General features: G+C 47.9%; 1 protein-coding gene across 3 annotated transcripts in view; it reads right to left on the bottom strand.

The window, feature by feature from the left end:
* LOC109884128 (fatty acid desaturase 2) overlaps nt 1–15,517 on the bottom strand; it is a 31,263-nt gene extending 15,746 nt beyond the window's left edge. Inside the window, exons 1-7 of one of the 3 annotated variants that reach the window (XM_031832919.1) lie at nt 15,269–15,517; nt 14,672–14,742; nt 14,000–14,311; nt 13,599–13,709; nt 9,092–9,289; nt 6,461–6,562; nt 5,990–6,115 (exon numbers count right to left, since the gene is read on the bottom strand). In XM_031832919.1, coding sequence (XP_031688779.1) covers nt 5,990–6,115; nt 6,461–6,562; nt 9,092–9,289; nt 13,599–13,709; nt 14,000–14,236 — 774 coding nt within the window. In that variant the 5' untranslated portion in view covers nt 14,237–14,311; nt 14,672–14,742; nt 15,269–15,517. The remainder of the gene's footprint in view (nt 1–5,989; nt 6,116–6,460; nt 6,563–9,091; nt 9,290–13,598; nt 13,710–13,999; nt 14,312–14,671; nt 14,743–15,268) is intronic. The other 2 variants (XM_031832920.1, XM_031832921.1) reach the window with 2 other exon arrangements.
* Between the last annotated feature and the right edge of the window lie 292 nt (nt 15,518–15,809).

The following is a 15,809-nucleotide window of genomic DNA, read 5'->3' as shown; positions in this document are numbered from 1 at the left end:
TAGAACAGTGGGTAGGACTGCCTACCCACTAGGAACAGTGGGTAGAACAGTGGGTAGGATGCCTACCCACTAGGAACAGTGGGTAGAACAGTGGGTAGGACTGCCTACCCACTAGGAACAGTGGGTAGAACAGTGGGTAGGGCTGCCTACCCACTAGGAACAGTGGGTAGGACTGCCTACCCACTAGGAACAGTGGGTAGAACAGTGGGTAGGACTGCCTACCCACAAGGAACAGTGGGTAGAACAGTGGGTAGGACTGCCTACCCACTAGGAACAGTGGGTAGAACAGTGGGTAGGACTGCCTACCCACTAGGAACAGTGGGTAGAACAGTGGGTAGGACTGCCTACCCACTAGGAACAGTGGGTAGAACAGTGGGTAGGACTGCCTACCCACTAGGAACAGTGGGTAGAACAGTGGGTAGGACTGCCTACCCACTAGGAACAGTGGGTAGAACAGTGGGTAGGACTGCCTACCCACTAGGAACAGTGGGTAGAACAGTGGGTAGGACTGCCTACCCACTAGGAACAGTGGGTAGAACAGTGGGTAGGACTGCCTACCCACTAGGAACAGTGGGTAGAACAGTGGGTAGGACTGCCTACCCACTAGGAACAGTGGGTAGGACTGCCTACCCACTAGGAACAGTGGGTAGAACAGTGGGTAGGACTGCCTACCCACTAGGAACAGTGGGTAGAACAGTGGGTAGGACTGCCTACCCACTAGGAACAGTGGGTAGAACAGTGGGTAGGACTGCCTACCCACTAGGAACAGTGGGTAGAACAGTGGGTAGGACTGCCTACCCACTAGGAACAGTGGGTAGAACAGTGGGTATGACTGCCTACCCACTAGGAACAGTGGGTAGAACAGTGGGTAGGACTGCCTACCCACTAGGAACAGTGGGTAGAACAGTGGGTAGGACTGCCTACCCACTAGGAACAGTGGGTAGAACAGTGGGTAGGACTGCCTACCCACTAGGAACAGTGGGGTAGAACAGTGGGTAGGACTGCCTACCCACTAGGAACAGTGGGTAGAACAGTGGGTAGGACTGCCTACCCACTAGGAACAGTGGGTAGAACAGTGGGTAGGACTGCCTACCCACTAGGAACAGTGGGTAGAACAGTGGGTAGGACTGCCTACCCACTAGGAACAGTGGGTAGAACAGTGGGTAGGACTGCCTACCCACTAGGAACAGTGGGTAGGACTGCCTACCCACTAGAACAGTGGGTAGAACAGTGGGTAGGACTGCCTACCCACTAGGAACAGTGGGTAGAACAGTGGGTAGGACTGCCTACCCACTAGGAACAGTGGGTAGAACAGTGGGTAGGGACTGCCTACCCACTAGGAACAGTGGGTAGAACAGTGGGTAGGACTGCCTACCCACTAGGAACAGTGGGTAGAACAGTGGGTAGGACTGCCTACCCACTAGGAACAGTGGGTAGAACAGTGGGTAGGACTGCCTACCCACTAGGAACAGTGGGTAGAACAGTGGGTAGGACTGCCTACCCACTAGGAACAGTGGGTAGAACAGTGGGTAGGACTGCCTACCCACTAGGAACAGTGGGTAGAACAGTGGGTAGGACTGCCTACCCACTAGGAACAGTGGGTAGAACAGTGGGTAGGACTGCCTACCCACTAGGAACAGTGGGTAGAACAGGGTAGGACTGCCTACCCACTAGGAACAGTGGGTAGAACAGTGGGTAGGACTGCCTACCCACTAGGAACAGTGGGTAGAACAGTGGGTAGGACTGCCTACCCACTAGGAACAGTGGGTAGAACAGTGGGTAGGACTGCCTACCCACTAGAACAGTGGGTAGAACAGTGGGTAGGACTGCCTACCCACTAGGAACAGTGGGTAGAAACAGTGGGTAGGACTGCCTACCCACTAGGAACAGTGGGTAGAACAGTGGGTAGGACTGGCCTACCCACTAGGAACAGTGGACTAGAACAGTGGTAGGACTGCCTACCCACTAGGCAACAGTGGGTAGAACAGTGGGTAGGACTGCCTACCACTAGGAACAGTGGGTAGAACAGTGGGTAGGACTGCCTACCCACTAGGAACAGTGGGTAGGACAGTGGGTAGGACTGCCTACCCACTAGGAACAGTGGGTAGGACTGCCTGACCCACTAGGAACAGTGGGTAGAAACAGTGGGTAGGACTGCCTACCCACTAGGAACAGTGGGTAGAACAGTGGGTAGGACTGCCTACCCACTAGGAACAGTGGGTAGGACAGTGGGTAGGACTGCCTACCCACTAGGAACAGTGGGTAGGACAGTGGGTAGGACTGCCTACCCACTAGGAACAGTGGGTAGAACAGTGGGTAGGACTGCCTACCCACTAGGAACAGTGGGTAGAACAGTGGGTAGGACTGCCTACCCACTAGGAACAGTGGGTAGAACAGTGGGTAGGACTGCCTACCAACTAGGAACAGTGGGTAGAAACAGTGGGTAGGACTGCCTACCCACTAGGAACAGTGGGTAGAAAGTGGTAGGACTGCCTACCCACTAGGAACAGTGGGTAGGACTGCCTTACCCACTAGGAACAGTGGGTAGAACAGTGGGTAGGGACTGCCTACCCACTAGGAACAGTGGGTAGGACTGTGGGTAGGACTGCCTACCCACTAGGAACAGTGGGTAGAACAGTGGGTAGGACTGCCTACCCACTAGGAACAGTGGGTAGGACTGCCTACCCACTAGGAACAGTGGGTAGAACAGTGGTAGGACTGCTACCCACTAGGAACAGTGGTAGAACAGTGGGTAGGACTGGGCCGTACCCACTAGGAACAGTGGGTAGAAACAGTGGGTAGGACTGCCTACCCACTAGGAAACAGTGGGTAGAACAGTGGGTAGGACTGCCTACCCACTAGGAACAGTGGGGTAAACAGTGGGTAGGACTGCCTACCCACTAGGAACAGTGGGTAGAACAGTGGGTAGGACTGCCTACCCACTAGGAACAGTGGGTAGAACAGTGGTAGTACTGCCTACCCACTAGGAACAGTGGGTAGAACAGTGGGTAGGACTGCCTACCCACTAGGAACAGTGGGTAGGACTGCCTACCCACTAGGAACAGTGGGTAGGACATGTGGGTAGGACTGCCTACCCACTAGGAACAGTGGGTAGGACTGCCTACCCACTAGGAACAGTGGGTAGAACAGTGGGTAGGACTGCCTACCCACTAGGAACAGTGGGTAGAACAGTGGGTAGGACTGCCTACCCACTAGGAACAGTGGGTAGGACAGTGGGTAGGCCTGCCTACCCGCTAGGAACAGTGGGTAGGACAGTGGGTAGGACTGCCTACCCACTAGGAACAGTGGGTAGAACAGTGGGTAGGACTGCCTACCCACTAGGAACAGTGGGTAGTACAGTCGGTAGGACTGCCTACCCACTAGGAACAGTGGGTAGAACAGTGGGTAGGACTGCCTACCCACTAGGAACAGTGGGTAGAACAGTGGGTAGGACTGCCTACCCACTAGGAACAGTGGGTAGAACAGTGGGTAGGACTGCCTACCCACTAGGAACAGTGGGTAGAACAGTGGGTAGGACTGCCTACCACTAGGAACAGTTGGGTAGAACAGTGGGTAGGACTGCCTACCCACTAGGAACAGTGGGTAGAACAGTGGGTAGGACTGCCTACCCACTAGGAACAGTGGGTAGAAACAGTGGGTAGGACTGCCTACCCACTAGGAACAGTGGGTAGAACAGTGGTAGGACTGCCTACCCACTAGGAAACAGTGGGTAGGACTGCCTACCCACTAGGAACAGTGGGTAGAACAGTGGGTAGGACTGCCTACCCACTAGGAACAGTGGGTAGAACAGTGGGTAGGACTGGCTACCCACTAGGAACAGTGGGTAGAACAGTGGGTAGGACTGCCTACCCACTAGGAACAGTGGGTAGAACAGTGGGTAGGACTGCCTACCCACTAGGAACAGTGGGTAGAACAGTGGGTAGGACTGCCTACCCACTAGGAACAGTGGGTAGAACAGTGGGTAGGACTGCCTACCCACTAGGAACAGTGGGTAGAACAGTGGGTAGGACTGCCTACCCACTAGGAACAGTGGGTAGAACAGTGGGTAGGACTGCCTACCCACTAGGAACAGTGGGTAGAACAGTGGGTAGGACTGCCTACCCACTAGGAACAGTGGGTAGAACAGTGGGTAGGACTGCCTACCCACTAGGAACAGTGGGTAGAACAGTGGGTAGGACTGCCTACCCACTAGGAACTGTGGTAGAACAGTGGGTAGGACTGCCTACCCACTAGGAACTGTGGGTAGAACAGTGGTAGGACTGCCTACCCACTAGGAACAGTGGGTAGACAGTGGGTAGGACTGCCTACCCACTAGGAACAGTGGGTAGAACAGTGGTAGGACTGCTACCCACTAGGAACAGTGGGTAGGACAGTGGGTAGGACTGCCTACCCACTAGGAACAGTGGGTAGGAACAGTGGGTAGGACTGCCTACCCACTAGGAACAGTGGGTAGAACAGTGGGTAGGACTGCCTACCCACTAGGGAACATGGGTAGAACAGTGGGTAGGACTGCCTACCCACTAGGAACAGTGGGGTAGAACAGTGGGTAGGACTGCCTACCCACTAGGAACAGTGGGTAGAACAGTGGGTAGGACTGCCTACCCACTAGGAACAGTGGGTAGAACAGTGGGTAGGACTGCCTACCCACTAGGAACAGTGGGTAGAACAGTGGGTAGGACTGCCTACCCACTAGGACAGTGGGTAGAACAGTGGGTAGGACTGGCTACCCACTAGGAACAGTGGGTAGAAACAGTGGGTAGGACTGCCTACCCACTAGGAACAGTGGGTAGAACAGTGGGTAGGACTGCCTACCCACTAGGAACAGTGGGTAGAACAGTGGGTAGGACTGCCTACCCACTAGGAACAGTGGGTAGAACAGTGGGTAGGACTGCCTACCCACTAGGAACAGTGGGTAGAACAGTGGGTAGGACTGCCTACCCACTAGGAACAGTGGGTAGGACTGCCTACCCACTAGGAACAGTGGGTAGAACAGTGGGTAGGACTGCCTACCCACTAGGAACAGTGGGTAGAACAGTGGGTAGGACTGCCTACCCACTAGGAACAGTGGGTAGAACAGTGGGTAGGACTGCCTACCCACTAGGAACAGTTGGGTAGAACAGTGGGTAGGACTGCCTACCCACTAGGAACAGTGGGTAGGACTGCCTACCCACTAGGAACAGTGGGTAGAACAGTGGGTAGGACTGGCTACCCACTAGGAACAGTGGGTAGAACAGTGGGTAGGACTGCCTACCCACTAGGAACAGTGGGTAGAACAGTGGGTAGGACTGCCTACCCACTAGGAACAGTGGGTAGAACAGTGGGTAGGACTGCCTACCCACTAGGAACAGTGGGTAGAACAGTGGGTAGGACTGCCTACCCACTAGGAACAGTGGGTAGAACAGTGGGTAGGACTGCCTACCCACTAGGAACAGTGGGTAGAACAGTGGGTAGGACTGCCTACCCACTAGGAACAGTGGGTAGAACAGTGGGTAGGACTGCCTACCCACTAGGAACAGTGGGTAGAACAGTGGGTAGGACTGCCTACCCACTAGGAACAGTGGGTAGAACAGTGGGTAGGACTGCCTACCCACTAGGAACAGTGGGTAGAACAGTGGGTAGGACTGCCTACCCACTAGGAACTGTGGGTAGAACAGTGGGTAGGACTGCCTACCCACTAGGAACAGTGGGTAGGACTGCCTACCCACTAGGAACAGTGGGTAGAACAGTGGGTAGGACTGCCTACCCACTAGGAACAGTGGGTAGAACAGTGGGTAGGACTGCCTACCCACTAGGAACAGTGGGTTGACTGCCTGTTCAGGGGCAGAACGACAGATTTGTACCTTGTGGGCTCGGGGATTTGAACTTGCAACCTTCCGGTTACTAGTCCAACGCTCTAACCACTAGGCTACCTACTAGGTTGTGAGTCCAGTTGGGGCAGGAATCACAAATATACTATAGTGATAACTACCTCTACAGGCTGTTTGTCTCCCAGGACGAAGACATGTAGTGAGTTGATATCAGGATCTTTACGAAAAATGTTGGGCTTAGCGTGGTGCTGGAAGTGACGATGGTTCCACCAGTTAGCAGAGGCACCCTGGAAACACACAGCTACTGTTACTTATTAATGGTACACACAATTACACTTACTGTAACTTACACCTGTTGGACACTACACAAAATAAGGCTAATGTATAGCAGTGAACTTGGAAATGTAACACTGCTCTGGTGAATGTAGGAAAGTGAAAGGGACAGTTTCCTGAACAAAGACTTAACATAGTCCTGGAGTAAAATGTACTTTCAAAGGAGATTATCCATTGAGAATGGTTTTCAGTCTAGATCTAGGTTTAAACTGTGTCTGGTTAACTTTTCCAAAGAGTAGCAGAAGATCAGCCTAAAGAAACAGTATTGTCAAATGTCCAACCATTGTCCAGCAGCCTACCTTTAGGTGTCCAATGACAAACTTGTGCAGTTTGTGGTTCCAGCCGGATTTCTTGCAGACTGACAGGTGGCCGTAGTCATGCTGCAGCCAGCCAGCTTGGGCCTGAGAGTGAAAAAGAAAGGCAGAATTTGAACAGTGTCTGAAAGGTGGTTTGGTAACCTTATCTCTCTTCTCCCTCTTTTACCCCTGCCCCGCTACAAAGTTTCTCCCTGCAGGTGATCACTGAGTCCGAGGTACTAAGGGAGCTCCTGAAACTAGACCCCACAAAAACATCTGAGTCAGATGATTTTAGACCCTTTCTTCTTTTAAGGTTCTTCATCGCCAAGCCTCTCTTTGAACTTTTGAACCTGTCTCTCCATTCTGGGGAGGTTCCCATTGCTTGGAAGGCAGCCACAGTTCATCCTTTATTTACAGGGGGAGGTCAAGCTGATCCTAACTGTTATAGGCCTATTTCTATTTTGCCCTGTTTATCAAAAGTGTTGGAAAAACGTAATAATCAACTGACTGGCTTTCTTGATGACTACAGTATTCTTTCTGGTATGCAATCTTTTCAGGTTATGGATGTGTCACTGCAACCTTGAAGGTCCTCAATGATGTCACTATTGCCCTTGATTGTAAGCAATGTTGTGCTGATATTTTTATTGACTTGGCCAAAGCTTTTGATACAGTAGACCATTCCATTCTTGTGGGCCGGCTAAGGAGTATTGGTGTCTCTGAGGGGTCTTTGGCCTAGTTTGCTAACTACCTCACTCAAAGAGCGCAGTATATAATGTCAGAACATCTGCTGTCTCAACCACTGTCTGTCACCAAGGGAGTACCCCAAGGCTCGATCCTAGGCCCCATGCTCTTCTCAATTTACATCAACAACATAGCTCAGGCAGTAGGAAGCTCTCTAATCCATTTATATGCAGATGATACATAGTCTTATACCCAGCTGGCCCCTCCCCGGATTTTGTGTTAAATGCTCCACAACAAAGCTTTCTTAGTGTCCAACAGGATTTCTCTGTCATATGGTTTGGTATGAAGAATGCCCCACTCCCTACTGGTGTGATTACTCTGAGGGTTTTGAGCTTCAGGTAGTCACCTCATACAAGTACTTTCTAACCCTGATTCAGATGACCATCCTCACTATGCTAGATTACGCAGACATCATTTATAGATCGGCAGGTATGGGTGCTCTCGAGTGGCTAGATGTTCTATACATTTCAGCCATCAGATTTGCCACCAATGATCCTTATAGGACACATCACTGCACTCTATACTCCTCTGTAAACTGGTCATCACTGTATACCTGTTGAAAGACCCACTGGTTGATGCTTATTTATTAAACCCTCATAGGCCTCACTCCCCCCTATCTGAGATATTTACTGCAGCCCTCATCCTCCACATACAACACCCGTTCAGCCAGTCACATTCTGTTAAAGGTCCCCAAAGCACACACATCTCTGGGCCGCTCCTCTTTTCAGTTCGCTGCAGCTAGCGACTGGAACGAGCTGCAACAAACACTCAAACTGGACAGTTTTATCTCCATCTCTTCATTCAAAAACTCAATCATGAACAGTCTTACTGACAGTTGTTGCTGCTATGCGTGATGTATTGTTGTCTCTACCTTCTTGCCCTTTGTGCTGTTGTCTGTGCCCAATAATGTTTGTACCATGTTTTGTGCTCCTCCCATGTTGTGTTGCTACCATGTTGTTGTCATGTTGTGTTGCTACCATGTTGTGCTGCTACCATGTTGTTGTCATGTTGTGTTGCTACCATGTTGTTGTCATGTTGTGTTGCTACCATGTTGTGTTGTTACCATGTTGTTGTCATGTTGTGCTGCTACCATGTTGTTGTCATGTTGTGTTGCTACCATGTTGTTGTCATGTTGTGTTGCTACCATGTTGTTGTCATGTTGTGTTGCTACGATGTTGTTGTCATGTTGTGTTGCTACCATGTTGTTGTCATGTTGTGCTGCTACCATGTTGTTGTCATGTTGTGTTGCTACCATGTTGTGTTGCTACCATGTTGTGTTGCTACCATGTTGTTGTCATGTTGTGCTGCTACCATGTTGTGTTGCTACCATGTTGTGTTGCTACCATGTTGTGCTGCTACCATGTTGTGTTGCTACCATGTTGTTGTCATGTTGTGCTGCTACCATGTTGTTGTCATGTTGTGTTGCTACCATGTTGTGTTGCTACCATGTTGTGTTGCTACCATGTTGTGTTGTTGTTTTTGGGCTCTGTTTATGTAGTGTTGTCTCTCATGTCATGATGTGTTTTGTCCTCAATTTTTTAAAATTATTATTATAGTTTATTATTTTTTCCCAGCCCCCGTCCCCGCAGGAGGCCTTTTGTCATTTTGTAGGCCGTCAATGTAAATAAGAATTTGTTCTTAACTGACTTGCCTGGTTAAATAATGGTAAATAAATATATAAAATGAATAAATAAAATTCAATCTTAAACCTAACCTAACCTAAACCCTTACCCTAACCAAAATCTTAATCTATTCGTCTAATTCTAACCTTAATCCTAAACGTAACCTTAACCTTAATTTTAACCCTAACCCTAACCTTCGATCCCTATGCCTAACCTTTGAATCTGCCTGTCAAATATCTTCTTGTACCCCCTAATAATACTGTAATGGTACCTGAGACGTGGCCAGCATGAGGGAACAGAGCAGTGTGATGCTCCAACTGGTCCCCCAGACCCAGAGCAGGCCCAAAGCCAGGGCCTCTAGTAGCAGGATGTGGCCCAGGTAGAGGCTGAAGAAGAGGGGGCGGGCACGGAGGAGACCCTCACTCTCCACACGGTCGCGCAGGGCCTGGAAGTCCTGCACCAGTACTGCCTGTATGGGTTAGAGGTGATCAATAATCATTACAGACGTATGAAGTCTATCTCAATGAATCTGTCCTTGACTTCAGGATGTGAGAAATTAGGATGCTTGGAATTACAGAAATGTGATAGAGCAAAGTAGATGAACCAGGAGGAAGGTGGATGATGGTAGAGAGATGAGAATTGAGGGAGTGGAGGGGAGGAAGAGGACAGGAGAGGGAAAGGGAGAAGGACAGGAGAGGAAGAGGACAGGAGAGGGAGAAGGACAGGAGAGGGAGAAGGACAGGAGAGGGAGAAGGACAGGAGAGGGATAAGGACAGGAGAGGGATAAGGACAGGAGAGGGATAAGGACAGGACAGGGATACGGACAGGACAGGACAGGGATAATGAGAGGGTTAAGGACAGGAGAGGGAGAAGGACAGGAGAGGGATAAGGACAGGACAGGGATACGGACAGGACAGGACAGGGATAATGAGAGGGTTAAGGACAGGAGAGGGAGAAGGACAGGAGAGGGAGAAGGACAGGAGAGGGATAAGGACAGGGATACGGACAGGACAGGGTTACGGAGAGGGTTAAGGACAGGAGAGGGAGAGGGCGAGGGAGAAGGACAGGACAGGGATAAGGAGAGGGATGACGACAGTGTAAATTGAGAAGAGAAACCTGTAGAGAAGAAGAAGAAGAATAGAATAAAACTTTATTGTCCACATCCAGGATGGACATTTTAGTTTGGCATCACTTTCATTAAAATAATCACATACACATACAGCCGAAGTCTGAAGGTTACAACTGGACCCGTTACAGCCTATCAGGCCTAGAAGGGGGATTTAGAAGCTTCTGATAGGCTAATTGACATAATTTGAGTCAAGGTGTACCTGTGGATGTATTTCAAGGCCTACCTTCAAACTCACTGCCTCTTTGCTTGATATCATGGGAAAATCAAAAGAAATCAGCCAAGACCTCAGAAAAAAATGTGTAGACCTCCACAAGTCTGGTTCATCCTTGGGAGCAAATTCCAAACTCCTGAAAGTACCACGTTCATCTGTAGCCGTCATACCGCTCAGGAAGGAGACGCGCTCTGTCGCCTAGAGAGGAACGTACTTTGGTGCAAAATGTACAAATCAATCCCAGAACAACAGCAAAGGATCTTGTGAAGATGCTGGAGGAAATAGATACAAAAGTATCTATATCCACAGTAAAACGAGCCCTAAACCATCATTATGTTTGGAGGAAAAAGGGGGAGGCTTGCAAGCCAAAGAACACTATCCTATCCGTGAAGCATGTGGGTGGCAGCATCATGTTGTGGGGCTGCTTTGCTGCAGCAGGGACTGGTGCACGTCACAAAATAGATGGCATCATGAGGAGGTAAAATGATATATATCCTCATGATGCCATCTATTTTGTGACGTGCACCAGTTCTTTGGCTTGCAAGCCTCCCCCTTTTTCCTCCAAACATAATGATGGTCATTATGGCCAAATAGTAATATTTTTGTTTCATCAGACCAGAGGACATTTCTCCAAAAATGATGATCTTTGTCCCCATGTGCAGTTGCAAACCGTAGTCTGGCTTTTTAATGGTGGTTTTGGAGCAGTGGCTTCTTCCTTGCTGAGCGGCCATTCAGGTTATGTCAATATAGGGCTCGTTTTACTGTGGATATAGATACTTTTGTTCCTATTTCCTCCAGCATCCAGTACTATTGTTTGTACAGATGAACGTGGTACCTTCTTTTGATTTTCCCATGATATCAAGCAAAGAGGCACTGAGTTTGAAGGTAGGCCTTGAAATACATCCACAGGTACACCTTGACTCAAATTATGTCAATTAGCCTATCAGAAGCTTCTAAATCCCCCTTCTAGGCCTGATAGGCTGTAACGGGTCCAGTTGATCTGCTATGGACAGGGTAAGGTGCTTACTAACAACCCTTTCCATGCATTTGGCCAAAAGGGGCACGAGGGCCAAAGGTTAAAGGTCATTTGGTGATTTGGCTCCTGACTTCTTAGGCACTGGTACAATGGTTGACACCTTCCAGGACTTTGGCACTGTACAGGTGCTCAGCAGGAGTTGAAACAGTTGTGTGGAGCAGACCAGCTCAGACCAGCTCAAGAAGAAGAAGAAGGATAAGGAAATAGAAGTAACAGAAAGCTGAAGAGAACCAGGATAAGATGTAAGACTCCTGAATAGGTAAACAGACAGCGGGCAGCAGGGAATCTGGGCATATAGACAGGCAGGTATAATGTGATCTAGTTATAGGGGCATCTGGGCACATAGACAAGCTGGTATAATGTGATCTAGTTATAGGGGCATCTGGGCACATAGACAGGCTGGTATAATGTGATCTAGTTATAGGGGCATCTGGGCACATAGACAGGCTGGTATAATGTGATCTAGTTATAGGGGCATCTGGGCACATAGACAGGCTTGTATAATGTGATCTAGTTATAGGGGCATCTGGGCACATAGACAGGCTGGTATAATGTGGTCTAGTTATAGGGGCATCTGGGCACATAGACAGGCTGGTATAATGTGATCTAGTTATAGGGGCATCTGGGCACATAGACAGGCTGGTATAATGTGATCTAGTTATAGGGGCATCTGGGCACATAGACAGGCTGGTATAATGTGATCTAGTTATAGGGGCACCTGGGAACATAGACAGGCTGGTATAATGTGATCTAGTTATAGGGGCATCTGGGCACATAGACAGGCTGGTATAATGTGGTCTAGTTATAGGGGCATCTGGGCACATAGACAGGCTGGTATAATGTGCCCTAGTTATAGGGGCACCTGGGCATATAGACAGGCTGGTATAATGTGCCCTAGTTATAGGGGCATATAGACAGGCTGGTATTTTTTTTTTTTTTTTATTTTACCTTTATTTAACCAGGTAGGCAAGTTGAGAACAAGTTCTCATTTACAATTGCGACCTGGCCAAGATAAAGCAAAGCAGTTCGACAGATAAAACGACACAGAGTTACACATGGAGTAAAAACAAACATACAGTCAATAATGCAGTATAAACAAGTCTATATACAATGTGAGCAAATGAGGTGAGAAGGGAGGTAAAGGCAAAAAAAGGCCATGATGGCAAAGTAAATACAATATAGCAAGTAAAATACTGGAATGGTAGTTTTGCAATGGAAGAATGTGCAAAGTAGAAATAAAAAAATAATGGGGTGCAAAGGAGCAAAATAAATAAATAAATAAAAATTAAATACAGTTGGGAAAGAGGTAGTTGTTTGGGCTAAATTTTAGGTGGGCTATGTACAGGTGCAGTAATCTGTGAGCTGCTCTGACAGTTGGTGCTTAAAGCTAGTGAGGGAGATAAGTGTTTCCAGTTTCAGAGATTTTTGTAGTTCGTTCCAGTCATTGGCAGCAGAGAACTGGAAGGAGAGGCGGCCAAAGAAAGAATTGGTCTTGGGGGTGACTAGAGAGATATACCTGCTGGAGCGTGTGCTACAGGTGGGAGATGCTATGGTGACCAGCGAGCTGAGATAAGGGGGGACTTTACCTAGCAGGGTCTTGTAGATGACATGGAGCCAGTGGGTTTGGCGACGAGTATGAAGCGAGGGCCAGCCAACGAGAGCGTACAGGTCGCAATGGTGGGTAGTATATGGGGCTTTGGTGATAAAACGGATTGCACTGTGATAGACTGCATCCAATTTGTTGAGTAGGGTATTGGAGGCTATTTTGTAAATGACATCGCCAAAGTCGAGGATTGGTAGGATGGTCAGTTTTACAAGGGTATGTTTGGCAGCATGAGTGAAGGATGCTTTGTTGCGAAATAGGAAGCCAATTCTAGATTTTACTTTGGATTGGAGATGTTTGATATGGGTCTGGAAGGAGAGTTTACAGTCTAACCAGACACCTAAGTATAATGTGATCTAGTTATAGGGCCATCTGGGCATATAGACAGGCTGGTATAATGCGCCCTAGTTATAGGGGCATCTGGGCACATAGACAGGCTGGTATAATGTGCCCTAGTTATAGTAGATGACAGACTACTTTTCTAGGAGGTAAATATTGTCTAAATATCTCCATCCACATCACACCTGCTCTTACCACACTCTGACACATTGTAGAAAGTATCATTCTGCACAGCATTCAGTCTGAGAAGCATGTAATTCCCTATCAGCCAGAGAAAGACAGGCCTCACGTTGGTCCCCGGGTCCCTACCTAAACCTACAGTATGTTAGAGTGGGCGTGATGCTATGTCAGAGGGAGTGATGCTGTAGGCTTCACATTATGTTTCATTATGTAGCCTACAACGATGTATGTTATGGGTGTGATGCTGTAGAGGGAGAGAGAGAAAGATGGTCCTCCTCACGTTTTTCCCATGGTCCTGGCTGGGCTCTGTCGGTGCCAGCTCTCCAATCAGCAACGGCTTCAGAAACTTCCTGACAAAATTCGGATCGAGATGGAATGCGACAAATGCTTCCTAGAAATCAGACACACAGATTCATCTATGTTGTTTAAGAGAAATACATACACATGTCCTTTATTTGTCTCTCAGACAATTTAACAAATATTTTAAAAAGTACAAATAAATACTAAATAATTAACAGTGAGATTAGTTAAGAGATTATCATGAAATTAGGATCCTGCAATGTACGATCCACCAACAACCAGTGTAATATGTCATACCTACAACATTATAACATTTGCAACAGTCTTCCTGGAATAACTTGAGAACATTTCACCAACAACTTCCATAGTTAGGCTACTGACCGTGGCATCTTCTCCAGCAAAGTGACTGATGACCCTGATGCCCCCCGGGTGTCTCTTCGCCCACTGGGTAATATTATAGACCTTCCTGTCGATGACCAACCACTGGTCGCTTCTGTGGCAGTGCTTCTGGACCTCTTCCCAGGTGTAGACTGCACTGCCACCTCGCCCTCCATCGGGCCCACCCCCGTCACACTTGGCCGGCTCGCTTGACTCCGTCTGCTGACCTCCGCCCCCCATCCTCGGTTCTCTCTGCTCCACTCACACCGTCGCTGTGTCGGCTGCGCTCTGTCCAGTCTGTCCAACTGAAACACACTGAGGACCAGTCAAATGCAATGTACAGAGAGGAAGTCAGGGAATGGAATCAGAATCAGATCATGCTGTCTGAGCCAAGTCACACCTACATAGTGAAATGGTGTGACTCTTCTACAGTTTGATTTTTATTGGGATGAGTCTTGCACTGGAGGCAGATCTGAGAGATTTCCACTAGATAAGCCAGCTGCAAAGTCAAAATTGGCTGTATTAAAACATTAATAAAAACAAACATTAGCTTTTTTGTCTTAATTTAAGATTAGGGTTAGGTTTAAAATCTGATTTGATGGCTGTGGCTGTGCTAGCTAGTGACCATTCTGCAGAGCTGCCTCCAGAACAACATTCATGACGAAAAACGCTAACCTGCGATTCTTTTGCCAGAGGGAAGGGAGATGTGTTCAATTCACTTGCTGAAAATATCGAATGACGAATACCTGTAGAGGCGCAAGAATGTCAGCCAGTCTGGGTCCTGTAATTCTGTGGAGTTCCTTTTCTACCAACATCAAACCATTAAAAATGTTGCTCAAAATATCTAATAACGAAAACCTGTAGCATTCCGTGTGGAGTTTCTATTCTAATCTGTTGAGCATCGAGGGAATTTACCACGATGTTTATTTGTAACCCTTTATTAGAATAGAGACAAAGAGCATTGAAATGTTCTCATCAATAAATAATAAAGAATACGGAGATGCGCCATTGTGTGGGCATGGACTCCTCTTCCGTTCCGCATATGTTTCCCGAGTTTTATATGACACACAGTGCAACTCTTTATGAGTGTTTCACGTTAATGTCTGTATAATGACACACATGATAAAATCCAATAGTCCATTGGCGTGTCATCCCTTACAGAAATCCCCAGGCTACATGACATTAAATTAATGTAGATTAAAGTACATTTAAAGTGAATTAAATTATACAATGATGATGTGGATACAGAATGAATAGAATAGCTGCACTCACCAACATTTCCAGATGTGCAATCCTCTCTCTCTTTTCCTCTCTTCTTGTCCTATTCATGCAGATACATTTACTTATTTCTGATCACCCGTCTCATCATCTATCCAATCAAATCACCAGTAGGCTACTAACGGTATATTTCGTTACATAACTAACTGTAGCTCACTCTGGTCATTCACCCACCCGCAAGTTCCCTAAACAATTCCATGCCGATCATTCGAGTCTCTCGTCCAATGGGTTTATTTCACTAGACCGCTGGCATATCTGCAATTGGTTCACAACAGTTTATTCGAATTGTATAAAAAAAGTCCGTCCCTATCAATCTGATTGGCCTTCAGGACTGTCAAAGGCTTGCCTATTCCAGCCAATCAGGACGCTCTTGGACGCCCTCACGCTGTCACACGAAGAAGATAGGACAGCCCCGTTTGTGTTTTCTCCAACTCCAAGTTTAACATTTAATTCTTCACTTTAGTTACATACGTGTTTTTTAAATATTTTTTATAGATCCATTAATCCGTTAAATAAATGTAACCCGAGTCATCAT

The sequence above is a fragment of the Oncorhynchus kisutch genome, linkage group LG10 (assembly GCF_002021735.2).
Source record: "Oncorhynchus kisutch isolate 150728-3 linkage group LG10, Okis_V2, whole genome shotgun sequence".
Lineage (NCBI taxonomy): Eukaryota > Metazoa > Chordata > Actinopteri > Salmoniformes > Salmonidae > Oncorhynchus > Oncorhynchus kisutch.
The sequence above is the reverse complement of the archived record's forward strand: the minus strand, read 5'-3'. Positions and strand labels throughout refer to the sequence as shown.